Source organism: Acomys minous (assembly GCF_964271855.1).
Source record: "Acomys minous genome assembly, chromosome: 10".
Lineage (NCBI taxonomy): Eukaryota > Metazoa > Chordata > Mammalia > Rodentia > Muridae > Acomys > Acomys minous.
The window spans coordinates 98331598-98355721 of NC_140491.1; the positions used below are offsets into that span (position 1 = coordinate 98331598).

A 24124-nucleotide genomic window follows, 5' to 3' on the forward strand; every position below is an offset into this window, starting at 1 on the left:
AGCCAAAACACTATGAATGTAACTTGTATATGATTCCTGATTGCTCCATGGTTCTTCTTGCTGTATGTAATTTATTTTATGTATGTGTAATAATATAAATGTATTTGTGAAAAAAATTAAAAAGCACCAAACCTCACTTAGGAAGAAGAGACTAAGAAAATATGATAGAATGATTAACAAAATAATTGGGATTAACACAGGTATATTGTAAAAAGTCACCAATAAAAAAGTGCAAGTTATTCCCCCAAAAATTGAAACATAAAAGTCACTGTTTCATGTGATTGTGATATGCTCCTCAATGCCTGCTATCAACAAGAAATTCCTTTGCCAATACCACTAATATATTTTCTATGAGAGTAAAGAAATAAGTTTACTGCACAAAACTTTGCTAGTAGAACTATGGTTATATTCAAGAATAGAGTGTCCAATAATTGGGAGATAATGTTTGGGTTAACTAACATGAAATTTCCTTTCACACAGAGTAATCAGCCTAGTTATACTATTGTCACAAAATATTCTTTCTGTGTAACAAAATAGTGCATAATAAGGCACGGTGTGATATTTACACATGAAACTCACACACATGCCGATGTAGTAATTATACCCAGAATTCCAATTCTTGAAAATACTTTGCATATATTCTACATAGACACTTATTAGAGTTCTCTGAATGCTCTTCCATATACCCTAGTTGACTAGACCCAACTCACCAGCCTATAATCCAGTTACTTCCAGATTGTTCTGGGCACAAGCACCACAGGGCCATCCAGTAAACTGCGCCAACCTATTGCAGCTAGCACCACAGATTACAGATAGTGTTCTCTTCTGACTTGAGGCATGTGGTTGAAGCCCACGGCTAACATGCTGATGGAGGTTCCACTGCTCCTCTCTTGTAGGTCCGGAAACAGCAGATCATTGTTATGGTTTTCAAATGTCAATTTCTTTATGTTTTTGGATGCACAGCGTGCGTTTTCACTATTAAGCTACTAAGCATATTGCATAGTTTCTAATGACCGCATAACATTATTCGCCTTGGAAACTATTTTGGAAATATTCTATTCACATGCATAGGTTTCTGGAATATTTGGAATGGAACTGTGCTGCTTTTTATTCTTGTGTGTCTGAAGTTCCTTTCCCTTTAGTGATCAACAGTGAAATGGGGATTGAAATAAAAAAAAAATCAAGCCAAAATAACTAAATCTTTCAATAAAATGCAAAGGAGACCCCACTCCGGAAATACCTTATACCTTAACAGCACACACATACAGTGAAACAGGCAATTAAAAAAGGGTATCTCCCAAGTGAAGGCAGTGGTTAAGTGGAAATGTGTACTTTCAAAACTCCAGACAACTATACAGAAGAAGTTGTTTACGTTTTTGGTTTGTTTGTTTTTTTTTAGTGGAAAGCTTCATTATGTTCCATAGCTGGGCAAGTTAACATTGCAATCAGTACATAGTGAAGGCAGAAGAAGATACTGTTAACAGGGCTTCTCAGACTGCCACTCCTTCAATGACCTTATTAGCACAAGTAGAGGGCATCAAATGACATAGTCTGCAGGCTTGTGGTGCTTGGGATAGGGAGCAATCTCCAAGGAGTATATTAGCAAGTCAGTGCCGGAAATGGTACCCAAGAAAATACAAACAGCACATTGCATGCAAGTGTGGCTGTAATGAGAATGTATGGTCTTCATTTAAGCTTTTTCCTCTACAGTGTACATGAGTTGTGCTCACAGCATTATTACTGATAATATTAGCTTTCTTTATGGACACAGACGCGGTGTTTCAAAAATAAAACTAAAAGCTCATTAGCTCAAACCACCTGCAAGAGCTCACAAAGCCCAATAAATAAAGTCCATTGCTGCAAACAAATCTGTATTCCAATTCACGTTCAAGGCTTCTGTAGATGCTACATTAGATCTGCCTGCCTTAGAGTATTGCAAAAGAGTATTGTGGCGACTAGCAATACCTTGCTATTTTAATACACATCGCAAATAGCACCAGCCCTTCTCAAGAGATTTAAATCAATTTATAGATTCATATGCCTCATGTGTTATACTTAGATGAAAAAGGTGTCAGAGAGGTTGTTTTAAAGCACTCGCCAGTGCAAACGAAATGTTCAATGAGGAAATCAAAGCTGTATGATAGCCTCAGACTCAGTGAGGAGGGCGGATTTGAAATTCATTCCAGGTAGTCCTCATCTCTACAGAAGAGAAACTAAATCTTTATCGATTCTTGTAAGGATATTGCTTGTTTGAGAGAATGAACAAGACGACGGTGCTTTCAGTGTATAAGGAAAAGGGGAGCTCTGCTCTAGAAATTGAAAAATATGCAGTTAAGTTCAGGGACCCAGTGGCCTTTGGCAGGTTACCTTGCATTCTACCTTTGTAAAGCAAGGATCACAGCAGGGGAGAGGGGAAAGGAGAATAAGAGGAAGGAGGATTAGAATGGAGGCAGACAGTAAATTATCTATTCAGTAGCCTTTAGGGGCAGCCTTTATGATCTAAACACCACTGGCACACTTCCTAGAGGTCATACCATATGACTCCAGAACTTTAATATCTTAAAATAATAGTAAGTAAAGGTAGATTCCACTTATGTGGATTTGATTGATAAAATCTGAAATGATATCTTATGGATGATTTAGAGACTTTTTGGTGAAAGTATCTCTATCAAATATTGAGCACTCAGACATTACATTCAAGCTCCTTTGTACCATCTGTAAAAATAAGCACGAAATTCTAAAAGGCATTATCAAACTTGCAGCATTTCATTTTTAGCTAAGGTTCCAGCTTGACTGAGGGGTGAAAAACGCATTGATTGTTATTATCTTGTTTTCCAAGAGGCTTAATCTAGTTACTTGACTAAAGGGACAAGGTGGGGGAAGGCAAAATAGGCTTCAAGTGTTGGCTTCTCCTTCTGGAAAGTAAATCTGCTCTTTGGAACAAAAACCTGTTATCTTGACAGCACTTTCATCTGTGTAGCTGTCAGGCAAGGACTCTCACACAATGAGGTGTAACGAATTCCAGGGCTTCCGCCTTTAGTCTGGAGACAATTAGGGTGTCATGCTATCTATTATTCATCACTCTCTTCTCTGTACAGTAAACTGTAACAGATCTATGGGGCAGTAAACAGATCTATAGATTAAATATTTCTCATCCCAAACAATTAATCCCTCTAGCATCACACTGTACAATTTTAATAACCTTGAACTTATGCTTGCTATAAACTTCCCCAACATGCTTTGTTTGGAACGGAGGAAGCAATAGTTTCTTTTGTTTTCTATGTCTTCTTCCTTTAATATTCAATAACTCTGAAGCCCATTCCTACCCTTCTCTTGTCTCTCCAGGAGTGGTTCTCAATCTATGGGGTCATGACCTATTTGGCTGTTGACATATCTATTTACCTACATTTGGCCCTGGATCCTTCATCTGCTTCAGATGTGTTTGTAGTTTGACTTTCCAATACCTGAGGAGCTGGTAGCAACTGTAGCTTCATATTTTGAAAATCACAGAAAATGTAACTTCTCAATTGTAAGTCCAAATGAAATGTTTAGAGTTAAAAAAAAAAAAAACAAGGAACTACATCTTACCTTCCAGTTTATTTTAAACATACAAACTCAGTTAATAATGAGAGTAACACTGTTTTCACGGTAAAGCCTACTCTTTAAGCCAGTGAAGATTTAAAGATCCAAATAGGTAAATGTAACCAGAATGATAAATTCTTAAACATAAGACCAATTATTTTTGCAACAAAGATACAGTTCTGTGTTCACTAAGCTCTGGTGGCTTATAACAATGACACAATGCACACATACCTAACGCTTTCAATTCGCTCAGTGGGAGCAAGAATCTCATCATGAGAAATCCTTAAGAGATGATGTAGTTGTGTGTATATTGGCCTTTATAAGTGGTCTTGAATTAATTTTGAGTCATTAACATAAGTAAATAAGAGTGAGAAGCACAACACAGTGTGTGATGATGGAAAGCCAAAGAAGTTTTTAGGACATCGCCAAAGAAAACAAATTAACATTGATGTCATTCTTCAAAATACAAAAGAAGTTTACTTTGCACATTAAACATTCCTAAGTCGGCTCTAATCGCCACCAATTAACTTTCTTTGTGTAGGTGTATGTGCTGTGTGTGTGTGTGTGTGTGTGTGTGTGTGTGTGTGTGTGTGTGTACCTTTTCTGATTATTTGAAAATGCTATGTTAATCCAAGTTTAATTGTGTATTTAAGCATGTTTGTTTCTCTCTTCAGGAAACATCCAGCTGTTTTGGGTTTGACGTTTGCAATGATCACATGAGTTAATGTCTGTGCATCTTCTGAAGTGCACAACTGAATGTATCCAGCACCTCACTCTCCAGAAGTAACAATCTTACTTAGAAGTTGGTTTTACCTTCCTAATGGTCTAGTTTTCTTTCTTCACCTTGTGTTCTTTCAGTAGAATTTTTTTATCTGTATCAGGGAAAAATGGACTTTTATAAAAACTGGTCGTTTCTGCCCTTTCCCATAAATAATATTGTAAACCACAAGAAGAAATCAATAGGAAGGCCCTCCCCTGAAGGGCTCATGTGTTAAAGACCCACCTGAGTATTGAGAATAAGAACAGAGGCCCTGACCAAACCTACCATTTACTAACCCAGGAAAAGAGTTAAATCCAGAAGGTTTTATAAGAATGAATATTGGCTTTAGACTATGACTCACCTCGGATTCAGGGAATGAGAACGGGTAGGAAATAGGTCATATGTATTAGAAACAATACATATGGTTCCTTTGAGGTTTTATTAAAATCCAAACTGGGCCTGGGGAGAATAAACAAAACACCTTGTACAGAGTTTTAAATCATGAAAATAAATTCTGGTGTACAAGTGTATTCTAATGTCTTTTAACCTTAAAAATAAGGAAAATAGCAGAAATAAAATAAACAAAAATAAAAAATAAAACACAGACTGATATTTGTTGCTGTCATGAAAACTGAAATCAGTTGCATATTGGATGACAGCTAGTTGAACTGCGCATGGGATTGAAGGCCTAGAAAGGGAAAATGCAGGATGCATTCGTCTTCCCTACAGGATTTTGTGTTGTGATTGCATAATTAAGAAAGATAGTTTGATTCTGATAATGAATGATGACTTTTTTTTGATATTTTTGTTTTGTTTTTTTCTGACCTGCCCTTCAACAATATCTCTCAGGAAACTTTTTTTTTTTTTGCATGTTTGTTTGTTTTCCCCAATAACATTGAATTTATTTTTGATAATTTCATATGAAGTATCAACAGGTTACTATTTTCAATATTATTGTAGTATTATACAGTTTTATCATAATATATCATCTGCAAATATTAGTACGGTACCTCACACACCGTCAGCTTAAGTTGCTTCTTCTTTATTCTGTTCTACTGGATTAAAACTAAAAACCAGTTTAACTGAATGGGGTTTTATTTTAATGAAATGTTTCTAAAATACATACATTTTCAAATTTGAGCATGACCAATTCTATTTATTTTAACAATTAGTAGCTTTGTGGTTTTAAAAATCATTATCTCTCAAAACTATAAGATATGTTATATTAAAATCCAAGTAATTTACAATTTTAGTTCTTAAAGTTAAGATTTAAATTCAGATTATTGTTGTACATAGTACAATGCCAAGCACCAAGAGCTATTTTCCCGTATCTATCTATGCAGAAATTGTTGTAGGAAAGACCTTTTTCTTTTCATTTAATTACTATGATGCTATTATCAAAATCAATTTACTATTTATCTGATAAGTTACTCTATTGATCAGATTGTCCTCTTCATTGTAGATATCACACTGCCACAATTAGTACAGCATTAGTGGTTAGAATTAGACATCTATTTCGTAAAACTGGAAATCATCAAAATATTGAGACTTTCTGTTTTTGAACTTGGACCAACTTCCCTTTTACTTGTCTTGTCATTAACTACCCTGAATTGATTAATGATTATTTTACTATTGAAACCATGTTTATTTTGTTTAATATATTCTACTGATGCCACTGAAGGAGGTATTTTCTGTTTCCTGTTTTCATTTTTTTTGTTGTTGTTCAAAGTATTTAAAAGAATGGAATGACAAGTGATGAATCATACAAAATTCCTATATAAGGAACATTGATCTTAGGTGCTTCAGAAAATAGTCAGTAAAAAGCACTATGTCATTTATAAAGATGACAATAAGCTTAGGGGTTGAATAAAGTCAGGAAGATTCATTAAATGAACCCACTGTGAACAGTGTAGGTCAATAAGCCTGCTCCCTTAAAGATCAGTATCATAAAATTCAAGAAAATTCAAGGCTCAAGGAAATTAAGAGCACACTACAGTAAGTAGTAATACATGTTAAAAATTTATCCTTTATTGTGAAAAGCAAATGTTGTAAATGATGGTATATAGATGGCTTGCAAAATTTAAAGGTGGATTTTATTAGTATTATTGCCTCAGTGTAAATATGTCTCATTTGAAGGAGTAGTTAGATGGGCTAGTTTTGTTATTCATAGCAGATAAAATATTGAGTAAGGAAGTCAGCATCTCTGTAAGTAAATTTAATTGGCTCATCAAAATAATGAATAAATAAACACACACACACACACACACAAACACACACAAACACAACCAAATTGGAAACAAACAGCAAATGTAGTAGTTTTTACGCTAATTTAATTTTTGTGAAGACCTCATAGGTATTCATATAATTGCCATTTTTTTGGCACCTCATATGTAGGTATATGTACTTTTAGAGACTTCTAATGAAACTGATTATAGCAAAGTTAAAAGCATGGGTTATTCTTTCCTGTATTTTCCCAATGCCCTGTTTGTTGTTATTTGAAAATACTGGTAAATGATGTGTTTCAATTGCCAAAGTTCCCATAACCTCTGGATCTTCTTTTCTTTGCTTAATGATAGGATAATGTCTTTGCACTAACAAGTTAAGAATAAAGGACTGTAGAAGAAGCTCCCAGCCCCTGAATTTTATGTGCTGCTCTTTGTATGGTACATTTTCAAAAGAGAATGGAAAATTAAAAATAATCCTGACTGAAAGTATGACTGTTTTCCTTCAACAACATGGCTAATTAAAAGGTCAAATAGGTTTGGGCTAACAAATTAAAAACCCACAGCAATGCAATGTGTAGTGTACTTACTTCATCATCTTTTTGTTCCATGAACTTTTCTTTAGCAAAATTTGAGTAAAATGGATATCATAAATCAACAGAAAACTAGATGTGAGAAAGGCACATCTCAAACATCAATTTATTTTATTCGCATTCTTTAGGTAACATTTTCAGTATATAAAATATTTTCAACAGTGAGGGACAATTTAAAAGGAAAAGTCAGTGAAATCTAGAAGGCAGGGATAATATATATAAGTATTATAATTCATAAAGATTTGCTTTTTTAATCTTAGGTTGTAACTGAAAGGTTAAACTTGTTTTTAAAGCCAATTGCCACAAAGATAATTTTTGTTGCTTTTTTACTGATACTAAACAAACACAAATACAATGATAATTCTGGCCCCACTAATTCAGCTTAGCACTCCTCTGGAAAACCATTTCATTGGGTCTCATTTAGACTTTTTGACATTTCTTCTATCCTCTTGAAATTTGAAGAGATTAATTTCCAAGGATGCTCATGAGAATGAGGCAGTTGACTCTCTACTGAAAAATATTAATTTGTTAATGCATGCTTAATTGTTTTTCTTAGAAAGCAGCCATTTCTTTCCTTGCATACCATTAGTCTTGTATTTCCAGGGAATTCCTCTTCTACTTAAATCACCTCTTTCACACAAGTTTTATACTGCATGAGCAATTTTATCACCAGGTTGAAATACTAAAAACTGATACAGTGAGGACCTGGTGGAGACCCTGATGAAAGAGAAGGCTGCACACACCCGATGCACAACCATGCTTTAATAGAGACTGTGATAAAGAGCCTTTGAAAGTCAAAGATATCCTTTAATGGAGTGTGGGCATTCAACAATGAGCTCAATTTTTTTTTTACCTTAAGTCTACTGCTGCTCTCTTGACTCACAGTGGTTCACAGAGTGGTTAAGGTTAATTCCCTTTACTAAGAACCGTCAACATGGTATTTATAGAGGGATTCATTTGTCGTCTTATTTCAAAGAGGTCAGCAGGTGCATTGCATTCTTTAGAGGGATTCTGACTCATTTCTACAGATTGCCAGATATGGTCTTTGTCTAAAATAAGCATTTTAGGAATTGCAAGAATGGGAGGCTGCATTTTTCAACCCATAGCTTTGAGAAGCCTTCGAAAGTGTTCATGAAATATAAACTAACGGATGGTTTTCATTATTTTTTTTAAATCTATTAAACAAAACTAGATATATGTTGTATAGAGTGTATATATTGCATTATACATATATCAATCCTGAGTTTACTTGGTCTCCTATTATAATTATCAATAACGTTGCCATTTTACTTTGAAAATAATTGTTACAAAACTGTTATGCAGCACATTAGGCATGGTATTTTGATATTCTCATCTCTCTATATTTTTTACAAGTAGGAAGGTGGCAATTTTTCTGCATCTTTGCTGTAAATATGATTCATCTTGATTATCACTGAATCCTGGACTAAGGGGGAGTGAGCCATGTAGAAGAGAAAGTTTCCTTCCAAACACACTGGTTTCTGGGGTATTGTTATTGGGATTAGTTGTACACAGAAAATGGTAAGAACCCAGGTTTTCAGGACTGTGGATTCTCTCAGCATATGCATGTCTAATACAAGTCTCTGCATTTCAAAAGAAAACTAAAAGTAAATTATCCATATTATGATTTAGACCTTGATCTCCAGGTTAAAGTCTCAACAATAAAACACTTCACCAATGTTCGTGACAGTTTTACTTTTACTTACTGAAGCCCAAATTTCTTTCACATTTTTTATTTAGCCACAAATGAGATTTCTCAATCTCTTTTGCTTGTGACAGTCAGTTTTATGTGATTTTAAAACTCAATTCCTTTTTACATTGTATTTTAAAACTCTGATATTGTACTAATTAGGTGCCAAGAATTACTGTAATTTTATTAATACAAAGTGAATATTTTGATAAAATCATATCTATTCTAGCCACCATTCTCATTTTACTAATGACAGAATTATGGACAAGGATTTTCAGTGACTGTGGAAGAATTCTTTGGTGAACACAAGTTCCAGAGACAGAGGAGGGCACCTGACCTAACAATCTATTATACAAAACTTGATATTTTTTATTACATCATTGTTGATATTATAATATATCTATATAATTCCCCTCTCTAATTCCTCTGTCAAAACCCTTCCAATATCTGCCCCTGCAATATTTCAAATTCATGGTTGGTTTTTCTTTCTTCATTAATTTTGTTACATTGTATGTGTGTATGTGTGTATGTGTGTGTGTGTGTGTGTGTGTGTGTGTTCCTAAATACTCAAGTATAACCTATTCAATATGTAAAATGTTACTTGTCTGTGTGTCTTATAGAAGTGGTAGCAGAAAGATTGTAAGAGCCAAAGTATCACTGAGCTTGCTGTGAGACTGTGTCTCATAAGATGTCAGAAGCCATACCCATAAACACTTACTGAAGTTTAACTGAACACGGACAAGTACAGCAGACATGCTAACAGGATTCTTTATCCTTCTTCCATTAGTTATCCAGTACCAAATGCTCATCAAGAAATTCACACGGTGTGAAAAAAGTAAATGATAAATCAAGTTCTGGATAGGCTAGGACGGTTTGCTTTACACTTTAATTTGGTCAGTGATTTAAAGGAATAATTTGTTGGGTAGCTACTCTGCGTAAGACAACTTGGGAGCAAAGATAAATTTATGTGATTTCCAAGACCCTTTATAGAATACATATCAGATATTCATGTTATATTATTTTGACGATTAAACCATACTGTGAATGGGAAATGAAATGACTTCTTGTTATAAATTTGTTATTTCCAGGAAAGTATGGATGGACTTTACAACCTGCATAGCAAGAAGTGTGTGTATTTATATAATTACATGTAATGAATGATTAGAAGCCACCAAAGTAAAATATCTGTATATTAGTCAGAGCTCTTTAGATGAATATAACTTATAGAATGGACACACACACACACACACACACACACACACACACACACACACACACAGGATTTATAGGAGTGGTTTACTGACTGTTGTCCATCTAAAAGTAGATGTCAAATTGGCAACCATGAATAGCCATCACAACAAGAAGTCCAGAAGTACTTCACACTGTTCTGTTAAGACAAGACTTGTACCCACAGGTATGGACTATGTATGTCCCTATACCTGCAGGAAAGGGGTTGGAATGCACTGAGGTGCAGTAGGGACCTTCTATTGTGAGCTCTGAAAGAAGGCAAAGAATGCTCAGATGGTGGTTGTACCAGATAAACTCTGTAGCCTTGAGAAAGCAGCTGAGTTTCATGATTTCAATCGTTAAAAATGGGAACTATAAAGTACTCACTTTTCTTTAGGTGTTGTAGCAATTTTTAAAAGGAAGATTTTAGAAGAGCACTGTTAGATCCAAAGGAAACCCCAATTCTCTGAACTTTAAATGGCTAGTCTAAATATCCAGAAATGAGCGCAACCTGGACTATAGGAGGACTTCTGACAGATAAAATCCCAGAACTTGTCAAACCAATTCCTATCTGCCAAAGGGAGTCATTTTCGTTACCTCTGCAAGAAGGGGCATATGTCTACCTGTGTTACTTATCAGCATATCAAATCACGTGCCCAACTCCCGCAGGCTCCTTCAGTGTCACAAGTACTTGTTATATATTTCAAAGTCCATGCTAAGATCGCATCACTTCACACCTCTTTCCCTACGGTAAACGCCCTCCGGTTCCCAGGCTTCCCTTCCTCCAGGTACTCATTTTCCTTACAGTCCTTCTATTCTCACTAGGTTTTTCTCTGTACTCTACTCCTGCTTCTCCCACAAGAACATAGGTTTTCTCTAGCCTCAGATATCCCTCTCTTTCTCACATGTAGGCCTGGTGATATCCAGTATTCTGCACATTTTTCATCTAATTCTTTCTCTCACTGCTACGGATTCTTCCAGATGCCCCCTGGCTGTTCTTTCCATGGTGTCTACAGGGGAAACCTCCCACTTAAATATACCATGGAGTGGTCATGCCATCGGTTTATCCAAATAGCAGCATGTTTTAAGCACTCAATAAATGACAACTGCTATTATTACTTAAAACCCTAAAAGCATACTATATAGTTACCCTAAATTATAAAAATGCAAGAAACAGTTTAGCTTAAACTACAAACTTTTAACAAGGTATTATTGTGTATAACTGTAAATTTAAAAAATAATGAATTCCATTAAAAAAAAACTCTGTTTTTTTTTTTTTCATGTGTGTGTGTTCTACACTGAGCTAGTGCTATGGAAGGGATGGTTACTTTAGTTCAGAGACCATGGAATTATAAGCAAGAAGTATCCTTTGTTTATGTTCTCATGTCCTTACTATGAAAAAAACATGTTTACTAAGTTATTCTTGGAGAGGCGAGCGCATATAAGCTATATGAAAGAAAATGCAATACCTGTTATTTTTTCTAGGTATCTCATTGTACAGCTAACACCCCTTAAAAGATTGGGTTTCCTCGTCATTCTTTACATTAAAAGTATATTTTAACAACAGCTCTTCAACTCTCACATAATAAGTACTTATGTGATTGCTTTGTCTATCATCTTAGACTAGGAAATTACCATTTCTGTAATAGAGCTGAAGCTCCACCAGCCATTTCAATTTCTTTCCTATCACAGGAAAAAAAAAAAAAGATCAAGATGGCATTATAAAACTCTCCCTTTGCGAAGATATTTAAAGCAGAAGCAACATTGCTCACATTTTCAAAATGCCAAGACCAATAACAACTCTTTAATAATATAAAGTATTTGCCAAAAGGAAATTCATCATTGAGATTATTGGCATCTTCGCATGAGCCAGTAATTAAAATAAGACGTTGTATAACCCACGCCATACACGCATTGCAATGAATTTATTTGAAATAGTGACTGTCGGTAGGTATGAAATTTCAGTAGGACACCTTCTGTTCACTCTGGAAACAGGAGCTGCGAAGACAGGAGTAATGCGATTTTAGACTGAGCTGAACAGAGGCTGGATAATAGGACCGTTGGATTCGAACATCGTTAGACGCTTTTCTATGGACTTATTCTTTCAGGGAGCAAATTCTGAGAAGAGCAATCTGGGAAGCCATAAATCCTACTGAGCCTCAGATAAGTGACATTCATTAGAGAAAACACCTGGAGGGAAGACCTAAGCACTGAGTCCCAGGACAGAGATCCGATTACTTGAGGTCTGCTCCCCTTGGCTAAGGCAAGGGGCTGTTGGGGGCGTGCAAGGGTCTTTCCCTGTCATCTTTGCAGTGAGTTATGTAGGGATAAATGGATAAAGCCGAGGTTTGTCTAACATGGTGGTGTTCCTCTGGCCTGGGTTGTTCCTCACTAATTGACATCACACATCACTGTGGAGACCATTTGTTTCTGTTACCCTACACGTTTCCTGTGGATTTACTACCCCGAACAGTCATCACTTTTTTTTTTATAGGAGTAAGCCTATGCTTTTCTTTAAAAATCTATGTTTTATTATTTGAAAAAAAAACTCTCTTGATACCTAAATTTTTCATCACACGTTATACACACAAAAATACTGAGAGCAAATTAAAACCAATTCGCCTCACACAGAAGGGTGATCAGGATCCATGCATGCTTTAACTTTCAAATGATAAATTATAAAAAAAAATAGTTAATTTTGTGAGTAAACTACTAAAATAGAATGTAAATGTGACTGGCAGTTTTTGAGAATCACACTGGTCGAGAAGGGGCATTGACAAGGCAACTCAATTAGCTATTCAGTAGGTTCTCTTTACGACTAATTATAACAATAGTCAATACCAGTTCTTTGTAAGTAATAAAACAGTTTCCTTCAAATATTTTCCATATATGTTCTACAGTAAATATTTCAGATTAAATTTAATCATCAGATAATAAGATCATTTTACAGGTTTAACTAAAATTAAAGGGAAGGGCAAATATTATTATTCACAAAAATAAGCAAGAAAACACCTTCCCTTTTGCAGTGTAAAATTTAATGGAAGTATCATATATGAAAGCATCGTTTTAAGAAATATCAATTGTTTTGTCCAGCAGTTGTACTTACGGAAACATGTGCACCGAAGAATAAATACTCTAGTCAAGCAAGATGAGCGTGCATTTTCTTGGTATGCCTTTGCAATTGTAAAAAGTTAGACATTGTAATATATTTCTTAAGTGCTTAGGTAACATGCTATCCTCCTCCTCTTGTTTTAGCAGAGTCCGTCTGTATACATGCACATGCAGGACCATATTTGCAAAGAAGATTACAGACATTATACGCCATCATTTATCAGTAAATGTCTCTTAGTTTGAGTGCTATCATTGTGTGTTTTCTATATGTAGTTCTGTGTCTCTTATTTATTTTTACAAGTGGTATTAAGTCACAGAAATAAGGAAAGGAGGTACAGGGAGAGGCTGGAATATATGAAGTCCTTGCTTGCTGAGGTGTTGAAAAATCTCAGGTCTCAGGGTATGCCTGGTGACGTGTTTTTGATACCACACAGATTTTACAGTCTTATTCCATGTGACAAGATTTAGAAAGAAGAAGAAGAAAAAAAAGACAGGAAAGAAGGAGAAAGTGAAGAATTAACTGTTTGGAGAGACTAGTATAAGGATGAGTCTATTTCTAGTGTGTGGGTGACAGAAGAAAACGAGCTCAGAACAACTGCAAAGAAGGTTTTATGGCTATTTTATCAGGAGTATTTTGGGACATGCAGGGAAGGCTGGAAGGTAAATCTACATATGAATGTGTAAAATCGCATGGACCAATTTTTACTTTCCTTTGCCAGTGGGTACCTAACACAATAGGTTAAGGGTGCAGGCATTTGGGACACAGCTGAACTTCTCTGACCACTCACATTTCTCCTTCTAGGCTCACTAAGGAAGATAACTGTTTACATATTTTTGGAGAATTCCAGGTAAATAAACGTTACCAAATCATTCTTTATGCAATTAGTAAACAATAGAAGTTGTTGATTTTTACATTTCTTACATTGGCCAAAACAAGTAGCATATGACATTGAAAAGAAAGAATGAATGGGACTTTTGTGGATCCCACCATTGAAAATATGACACATATTCTCATCTGCAAAAATGCTTGCGCCTGAACTATTTTGTGAGGACCTTCAAACTGTAAAATTTTGAGTAAAGAAGGCCAATTTAGAAACCGGTCACTAAAGTCCCATTTCATAAGTACCCTAGTAGAGATATGGAAAAGAATGTTAGGGAATGTGGAAAGGTGCCTGAAGGGATTTAGAAAACACCTTTAAAATGAGCTGAGATTGACGCTGTACAGAAGTTTGCTCAGAAATGGAAAAGTGTTGAAGGGTGCAGGAAGGGGTTCAGGGAGTTATCCTCAGGCAAAGGAACTCAGAGGGCAAGGAGAGGAATGCTAAGGGTCACGGCGGGGGGTGAGGGGAGGATGCAAACAGTTACTGAGTATGACATTAGGACCAAAGATGAAGAAAAATGGAAGTGTTTCAAATAAACTAAACACTGTCCACATTAACAAACTCAACTTTCCCCTTTAGATAACTGTGGTGGGTTTTTGACAATTTGCATATTTTCTAGGGTCGAGGGAGGCACTTATTTCATGAGAACAGGAGAAGAAAAGTGTCGTGGCGGTGTCCTGACCAGACACAAGATATACCAAAGTTTATATTGGCGTATGATTTCTAATCAACAATTCAGACAAATTTGACAACAAAGCCTGTATCTAAAATTATACAAAGATCACACTCCTGCACTAACTACCCTCATGTCACTGAACTTAAAACTGTGAGAAAGAAATTTATTTTGTTCAATAAGTCAGGTTTTAAACGGAAAATACTGAGAGAAACCTACTCCTGCTGGTGCAGTTCGAGTCAATTCCACCTATCCTTTGTGTAATCAATCAAATCTGTGATTAAGAGCTAAAGCCTGTGGGATATGGCCAAGTGGGCTTATAAAAGCATCTCACTTGAAGAACTCTAGTAAGGTCTACAAGTTCAGACAAGTACAGACGGTCAACTTCATGCCCTCTTGCCTTCTGCCCATTAATAGTTTGCTTAAATTCAACAACAAATTAACTGATTTGAAGAATGGGATAATACAGTACTATTGACTCACAATGTGGCAGCAGTAAAGCAATACAGTGGCTTGTATAAAATACCAGACGCAGAACTGTAATTCAGTAAATATTAGTTGTTTGAGAAAAGACTTATTTAGCTAGAATGCTTTAGCTCACATATGATAATCATCTGGGATTAACATCTATGAGGCACATCCGCTATGCATACACTGGAATACATGCATCACTAAAGATAAACTTTTAGAATGTTAAGTCAAATATGTTGTTAATAAAGATTTCTCAGAAAAGAAGAAAACGTGTTAGTGTGTTTAAGAAATGTAGGTTGAAACTTGTTTAAAATTATTCTTTTTTTGTATTAATTTATTCTTGTTACATCTCAATGGTTATCCCATCCCTTGTATCCTCCCATTGTTCCCTCCCTCCCATTTTCCCCTTATTCCCCTCCCCTATGACTGTTCCTGAGGGGGATTACCTCCCCCTGTATATGCTCATAGGGTATCAAGTCTCTTCTTGGTAACCTGCTGTCCTTCCTCTGAGTGCCACCAGGTCTCCCCCTCCAGGGGACATGGTCAAAGGTGAGGCACCAGAATATGTGAGAAAGTAATATCCCACTCTCCACTCTACTGTGGAGAGTGTTCTGTCCATTGGCTAGATCTGGGTAGGGGTTTAAAGAATTACGGCCTGTATTGTCCTTAAAATTATTTACTCATTATAAATCTTTGTACATTTTTAACATTGATTTTTTTCAAATAGATATGATTTAAATTTATGTACTGTAATATGATTTCAAGATGGGATATTTTCTAATACTAAGAAAAATTTATATGCAAATATCTGATTTATTTTTATATTCTTTGCGAAATTTACTACAAACTCACTGCCAATTTTGTACTTTGTTTTTTTATCATCATGCTAGGTGTTTCTCATCATTAGTGCAAATTTCACCCAACACAATCTAAATGAATACTTTTTAAAAAGTATATGATCTCTATGAAAGCAAATAGACATGGCAGGTTTTCTTGACTCTATGCATTACTACACCTATCAAAGCCAGTGTAATCATTTAGGACGATATCTAAACAGAACTAACAACTGACAACAGATGAACCTCCCCCTGATGATTGTGAGGAAATAAAGGAATGATAAAAACAGGAAAATAAGAGCAAAGCCTGTAACCCTGAAAAATATATGGTTGATAAAGATTTCTCAGATAAAGAAGAAGGAAAATATGTTAATGTAGCTAAGATAGGTAAATAAAAGCTTGTTTAAAAGTATTCCTGAACAAATAAACCATCGTATGAACTTAGGATTGATATATTTCAAATAAATATATTTTAAATTTATGCGCTGCTACAGCAGTGTCTTCTGCTCAGTCATTTCAGAAAAAGACTCAGGTGAAAAATAGCACTGAGTCCCAATGAGCTTTACATATCCACTACATTGTAGTTTTAAAGCATCTTTCAACCAACCAATGATTGCACAATCCAACATCACAACTCCCTTTTTTGTTTTTAATCCTTCTTGCAAATCTCTGGCCATTAAGCACCTGCCACTACTGATTTTATCCCCTTCTAAAGAAAAAGCAGCATAAACTTTTCTACCTAGGCTAGAAACTGTTTTTTTTCCCCAAGCAGCAGCAGCAGAAGTATTTCGACAGTGGAGATCACAGGGAGCTCCCTGAGAAATGAGTGAGTTGCTACAGAAAAAAAGTACATCAGTATTTTTTTCCCATTTAAAATTAAGAAGTTTTATGAATGTTAAGTTTTGACCATGGAAGCCAAATATTTTGCTTTCTTGGACCTCGAGTGAGCTGAGTGGAAACTTCACTATAAGTTTTAGACATGTGCATCCTGTGGTGATTAACACACTGAAGATTTCTAACTGCTCTTCTCAACAGCTTACTGTTGTTATTAAATGCAGACGATGATATACGTATGAAAGAGGAAACACTAATCTGACAATAATTATTTCTTTTTCTTCTTTTTCTGAGATAGGGTATCTCTGTATTGGCCTTGGCCGTTTGGCCTCACTTCTGACAATAATTCTAAATAATTGACCTTTTGGACCTTACCCTTTCACTATTGCATAACAATGGTATTAAAGTGCCATTCCTGATCAGGAAATCTCAAGAATACACTGAGTAGAACTGGGTGCATTGGTGCACATCTATAGCCCACAAAGCTCATGAAACTGAGGCAAAAGGGTTACAAGTTTGAGGGCATCCAAGTCATGTAGTAACTTCCAAGTCTTCTTGAGATACAAAGTGTAACCATGTCTTAAAAGAAAATGAAAATAATGAATGATGAATGCTAAGCCACATATAAAATGTCAGTATTGAGTAACATAATAGTCAGTAGAGATATCGTAATGTATCAAACAACCAAACAAAAAAATACAAGTAAGAAAATTACATAAGAGATCTGTTGGTTTGGTTCTTAGAGATTGCTGGAGACAATATTGAGTCATTGATTGGGCAAGTGATGGATGCCTATAATAACAAGAGTAGTTTCCGGTAAATATTTGCTTTAATATTCCTTGTATATTTTCCATTAACAATAGTTATAGATTTAAAAGATTTAATCCTTAAAATATTAAGCAGAGTAATATGATCATTAATACAGAAGAAAAATATTCTGAAGTTTATTTTATTTGTAATTTTATAAACCAAAATATTTTTGACTACTACTCAATTTTCCAAGCTCTGATCTTACATTTATGACCTTGTGGTATTATTTTTTAGCCTATATTTATTCTTCAAAGGAAATTTATCAAGTGAAACACTTGTTGTTAGCCTTGGTATACATTTCTGGGTCCATAAATTATTAAGGCTTAATATTTTATAGTTGTGCTCAGAAAATTAAAAAAAAATGTCTATCACAGCTTATGCTATGATGCAATTTACACTAGGATCAAGAACCACATTGTTAGGCATTCAGTGGAGTGGACTCTGAAGGCAAGAATGAATGACATCAGAAAATGTGTTTCCTTCCATCTTCAGAAGGTTGGTATTGGCCTCTATAACAAGAAGTATCAGGAAAGGCCAGAGAGACTTTGAATTAATTTTTTTAGACAAACTTCTGAGGATTGCACATATCCTTAAACATATGTATATATACATATATATGCATATATACACTCACATATATATGGATGTGTGTGTATATATATTTGTGCATATAAATACCTTGCAATGGTCAATTATGTTTGAAGCATAAAACGTACGAGAAACCAACTTGCTAGTTTATCTAACTGATCATCACTGAATACATAACAAACAAGAAACCTATCACCTGAGTCTGATTCCCCAGTGAACCTGATTCTGAAGGCTATGAAGAACACTGAAGAAGAGTCTTGAACTTTATCCTGAGAGTTTTAATGAGATTAATTTGTATCCCAGGGTCTTGCATAGTTACACTAAGCTGTGAGGCAAAGCTGCTAAGAACTTGGGACCCATTATCAACTTTGAAGTGTGTGATCTGATAAGTGACTCAGCCTCTCTGGTCTCAATGTTCTTTCCATGAAAGGTGGATAGCAGGGCACATATTTTATGGAATTGCTGTACCCTTTATTCAATGCATAAGATTCATTTACAGTGATCCTTAGCTTCACGAAATCATCAGTGTGATTCCTGTTTCAGCAACAGCCCTTGATGGCAATGTGAGAAACAGATTGCAGAGAAGGGAAAACAAAGCATCCATGCTTCCGAAAGTGGGTCATGTACACTTTCATCGGAGTACTGGACAGTGAATGGAGAAGCAGCAGTAGCGCTCTGAGATATTTATTGGCCTACAGTGTAGATAGAAGAGAATCTAATTCGAATAGCTCATCTCAGTGATCTGTACTATACCAGCAACTTCTATGTGGCTAAATGTCTGAAGACTCTTTCAGCAGCTGGCTCCCACAGAGCTAGTGACTATGACACACAAGCAAAAGAGACAACAGAGCAAACACAACCCCTTAGAATTCAGCAGAAGCAATCTGCTCTTAATATCCTACTCTGTCCCTTGAAATTGATCTGCTCTCAAGCCATTTATGAATAAAAATAGCCAAAAAGTCACCTCCCAAGCCACCAGAAAAGACTGCATTTTTTTTTTCTCACAAGTGATCACAGTCATAGAACTGGAGGGTGGATCAAATCACTCCTATCTACAGGACATTTTTGTTTCGCATGAGACAATAATGAAGTAAAGTTGTGGGGAAGACTGCTTTTTCAGAATGCTTATTTTACTAACAGCAACAATGAATCAAGTATGAATTCTGAAAGGCATGAGGTGTTAGAGAAATTAGATCAGGGAAAGAAAATAAATTTTAGAATCTCTGATGTAACAATATCCTATGGAGTAAAGTATGGATATGCTGGGATAAGAGTGAGAAAGTTACACTGAAACAAATCTCAGGCAACACACTACTTGGAAATCTTTCCTGTTGCGTGAATTATACACATACAAACTATATGCCTATTTCTGTATTTAAAACCACCATCTGCATTTCTACTACACAATCCAAGAATTAGGAGAGCTGAATATATCATATGCATAAAGCTTATGTAATCCTATTATAATAGTTATTTCATATGACTAAACTTTTAACTAAAAAATTACATTGGTTTTTTAGTGATATTTTAGTATGTGAGTAAAAAAGTGCAATTAAAAAGTATATACTAATTGTTATTTTAAAGTTGAAGAAGAAAGAAAAACTAGTAATGGACCCTAGATGTCGTAAAGTCTCTCTCTATTTTTTATTTGTCTATGAACAACTTCTCGAAAACATCTATGGTTTAGAAACTGTACATGAGCATTCATTGCTCTGTCATACAAATGCCGTCAAAGCAGAGATCACTTGTACACTCTTTGTATCTGTGATTAACATGTCACCTAAGAGAGAGGTAAAACCCAGCGGCACCATCACTCTTACTTCCAGAACAACACCTTTTAAGTCTCTCTTCATAGCTTGAAGGAAAGGGAGGCTCGATGTTAACAAATCAAAGCCATTTTCAACTTTAGCGGAGCTAAGCATCACCTCTGGAATGCTGAGTCGCTCAGGCTAGGGCTATCTTAGCCACTTCCCAGCCTCCAGCTGGTGACAAGCAGCACAGAAACAAGGAAGGCAAGTATAAATCCTGATTGGTTAATACAATTGCAACTGTACTATTTCTGGGATCTTGATGCCAAAAATCAAAAGACTACCTGATTTTTTTTTTACTGAAGATTACTTTAGTTTTCCAGATTTTTGGAAGTTGCTTGGTGACATGTGTTACATACTTAAATACAGCTGCAGGGTTTTAGGGTCTTCAAAGGGTTATTTCTATGACATCCTGCACCAGAAAATGAACTAAAGAAGTAAACTAAGGCAGAGCCAATTTAAGATATTCTTTTATTTTCTCTTATTCCCAAAACCTACAAACCACAAACAAGAAAATAACTAAAATGTTTTCTAGTTCTCAGTCATTACTCGTCTCAAGGTATGTTTTTAAACACGAAGGCATGACAGTATTAAAGTGCATGCCCACCCTTATATAAGTCTCAGCATAATTATAGTTTTATATAATTAGAGTTTCATGTCAAAAGATTTACAGCTTCATCACCTCAAGCAACATTCAGAGCTGCCAAGAATGATTTATGCAATAATGACTTAAACTGTAAAATAGAATCCTCAAAGGAAGGGCTGTCAAGTGCTCCTACTTCAGATAAGTGGGTTTTTAAGAATTGAGATTCTGGTAAACAGCAAGCTCTGCTCTACCTAGAACAGCCCCATACTGAGCCAGGTAGGAGGAAGCACCACTCCTCAGTGGACTCTGCAGCTTGTGATGCTTCCGTTGGGACTTGACTGATACGTCTCTTGCTTCCACTGCTCCGCAGGCCAGCGGGCCACTTCAGAAAACAAGCTTTCAGAAATAATGTTCGGCTCCTCGAAATTTTTGCTCTTCAAATGTTTTTTAAAATCATGAATCAATAGTCAACATAGAACATAGCAACTATTCCTAACTTTCCTGTTGTGTTCATTACATTATATATATATTCCTTTGAATTACTGAGTTAGTAATTAGTAAGGGTAGTATTTACTGAATAGAATCAAGAACTAAGAAACCAAATGATCAAAGTAAATGACATCAGTTAAAAGGCATTAAGGAAACTTTAAGAAACAAACCAATGGAAATGTTTCTATGATTTTCTTTCTTTCTGTTTGCTTTTATGAATAAAAAAGTGGATTGTAGCTCATCAATAAGAGGTGAAACTATCAAAGCATTTGGATTTTACAAACGGTCACTGATTTAATAGTTGCCATGTGAATAAACAAACTCTCAAGATTCGATTCATGCACCTGAACTAGCATTAAAGCCAACCACTAATTTACTGCATCCAAAGTAGGGAAATACATCTGTATCTTAACAGCCTCCAAGAGGGTTGGATTTAATAACTTTTCCTTGAAAAATAGTAAAACTGAGTTTATCTATCCTTTTATTCTACCAACTAAAGTTAGTCTTTGCTAACACTAAAGATGATTTACTCTACGTGGGAAAAGATTAATAGGCACAAAATTTTCACAAAAAGTGATGCTTTTATACTTTCATGGCCTTCCAAACACAGAATCTTTGTATGAAATTCATTCTCATTCTCCCTCCCCTCTCTCTCCTTCCCTTCCTCCCTGCCTCCAATTCCTCCCTTTCTATTCTTCTGTTTTAAAAATTTGTAAAGGTAAACCATTCAGATATAGACTTGAAATGGTCACCACACTGACATCTTTACTACAGACTTTGTAACCAACAGGTTTGTGCTTATGTATAAAATTCCTTTTGAAAAGTGTTCTCAGCTCAGTTTGTAGTTATAGTGAATGAACTGATGAGGTTTTAGAACTTTCACACCAGTTACAACCTAACAGATACAATTCCTATTTAAAGCCGTTGTGAAAAATGTACTTGGTACCTAACCAACTTAATCAGAACAGTCCTGAAAATTTTTAAGTTGAAAACATTCTGAAATATTCTAGAAAATATGACAGCCAGTGATGGACCACCATGCCTTGAATAACCACAACATAGACCATGTCAAAATCATCTTGTATATACAGAGAAAATAAAACACCAAACTTCTTACAATTTCCAAAATCTAGCTTCTTGGCACCAACTGGACAAAAGAGGCGAGTTGCAAAGTTTGGTGATAGCCTTGTTACAAAACAATTTCTAGACAATGACACAATTGGTTTATTTATCATACACAATGTTACTGATTGAAAAGTAAGATTGAACTGGGAAGAATGTAAGAAAAAAAACCTCTGTGCTGTTTGAAAATCATATAATTGCTTTCACTGCACAGCAATACAGAGTTATACAAACCTGTTTTTCCTGTAATGCTTGGTTGCAAATACCCACCCAAGTTCAAGTTCGTACAATGGAAAAATCCAGCAATTAAGAAGTATACATTTCTTATCATGAAACATTTAATTATAAGAAAATAAGAGAAGGAATTAAGCTTTTCTTTACTATATTTTCTTTGTAGTTTTCAAATAATGAGTCCTAATAAGGTATAATCTATAGTGTGGCAAACATTTACCAAATTTGAAGGATTTCTAAAAATCTGAGCAGATTCTCCTCAACCACATTAAATTTTGGACATAAAACAGAGAGAAATAGGTGATGTAATGTTGGCAAAATAAACTACAATATACCTGTTTTCTACAAGTGTTTTTTTTCTAACTTGGCAAAGCCATTATATATGCACCTTTAAGAGTATATATATATAATTATGTGGGTGTTTATATACAGTAACCTATTTGTATTCAGTTATCTATATCTGAGTATGTATGTGTGATGCATATAAACTCACATGTGTTAATGTGAGTGTGTGTTTGTGTGTGTATGTGTGTGTGTGCGTGTGTGTTCCCAGGGCAAGGCTATCAGAAAGTAGTGTTTCCTTAAATTGAAACAATGGTCTTCACTTCGAACTGAAGTATACTATGGTGGACAGGTAATATGGTTAATTCTGCATACTCAGAGCTCCTTTCTCTATTTCCTACAACAAATAATTTCTTCTATATTTCCTATTTTATAACAACCAAATGGACCCAAGTTTAGTGCCTCAATTGCTGAAGTTATTATATACTATGTTTAATCTTCTCTAAAAAAACCAAGTGAAAGAAACCAGAGGTATCATCATCAACACTTTAAAAGCCAAGAAACATTCATAACTGCACCCACTTTCATTTCAGATTACATAGTTTCCAAGAAGACCTTGGAAATATGTTGAAAAGCAGGCAGATAAAATGTGCAATGGAACAATTGCAAACAGTGAGTTACTAATCCTCACATCACTCCTTTGAAAAGTGTCAGGGTTGACTTATGGCATTTTTTGTCCTTGGTGACATTAAGTTACCTCACCTCTGCAGAGTTCATACAACATACATTTTCATAAAGAAGAAAATTTTCCTACAGGTCCATACCTCTTGGAAACTAAGACTTTACATACCTCTTGGAAACTAAGACTTTACATTAAGAATCATCTATAATTAATTATATAAAGTTTCTATGCATATGAACTTTCACTAATCAAAATTTCCCTTCAAGGGAATCAAATACAAAGAATCCTAAATAGATACACTTTACCATTTTTATGATAGTAGGTGACCTCCACTTTCCTCTCCTCTGACCCCAGCAACGCCTGGGCAATTTGGGCAATATCATGCCTCTTGGTCTCAGGTCCATGGAGAAAGTCGCAGGTGCATGGCTTCTGCATGACATCTGGCCTGGAGAAGCCAGTCATCTCACAGAAGCCATCATTGCAGTAGATGATGGCACAGTTCTGCACTCTGGCATTTGCAATGATAAATTTTTTATCTGCAATAAGAAGATGGTATGGCATCTTTTAAAAATCTTCCACAAGGTTCTCACAAACACTAAAGCAATTTGTTGCATAACAAGGGTCTGAA

The 24124-nt window shown here is 35.4% G+C and overlaps 1 protein-coding gene and 2 long non-coding RNA genes across 9 annotated transcripts in view; 2 read left to right on the forward strand and 1 right to left on the reverse strand.

Moving 5' to 3' along the window:
* The window catches only part of LOC311607570, a 51785-nt gene extending 45472 nt beyond the window's left edge, over positions 1–6313 (forward strand). For both annotated transcript variants that reach the window (XR_014782640.1, XR_014782641.1), the window contains exons 4-5: positions 3346–3529; positions 4257–6313. This is a non-coding gene — a long non-coding RNA (uncharacterized lncRNA). The remainder of the gene's footprint in view (positions 1–3345; positions 3530–4256) is intronic.
* Positions 1–24124, reverse strand: part of KCNH7 (potassium voltage-gated channel subfamily H member 7) — a 448856-nt gene that overhangs the window by 422954 nt on the left and 1778 nt on the right. For all 5 annotated transcript variants that reach the window (XM_084799417.1, XM_084799415.1, XM_084799416.1 and 2 more), the window contains exon 2: positions 23802–24032. In XM_084799417.1, the coding sequence (XP_084655543.1) occupies positions 23802–24032 (231 nt within the window). The remainder of the gene's footprint in view (positions 1–23801; positions 24033–24124) is intronic.
* LOC311607572 lies at positions 11968–13427 on the forward strand. 2 transcript variants are annotated; one of them, XR_014782643.1, is made up of 3 exons: positions 11968–12335; positions 13189–13259; positions 13351–13427. It is a non-coding gene; the product is annotated as an uncharacterized lncRNA (long non-coding RNA). The 2 variants fall into 2 exon arrangements; XR_014782644.1 differs by having other exon boundaries at positions 13186–13259; positions 13348–13415.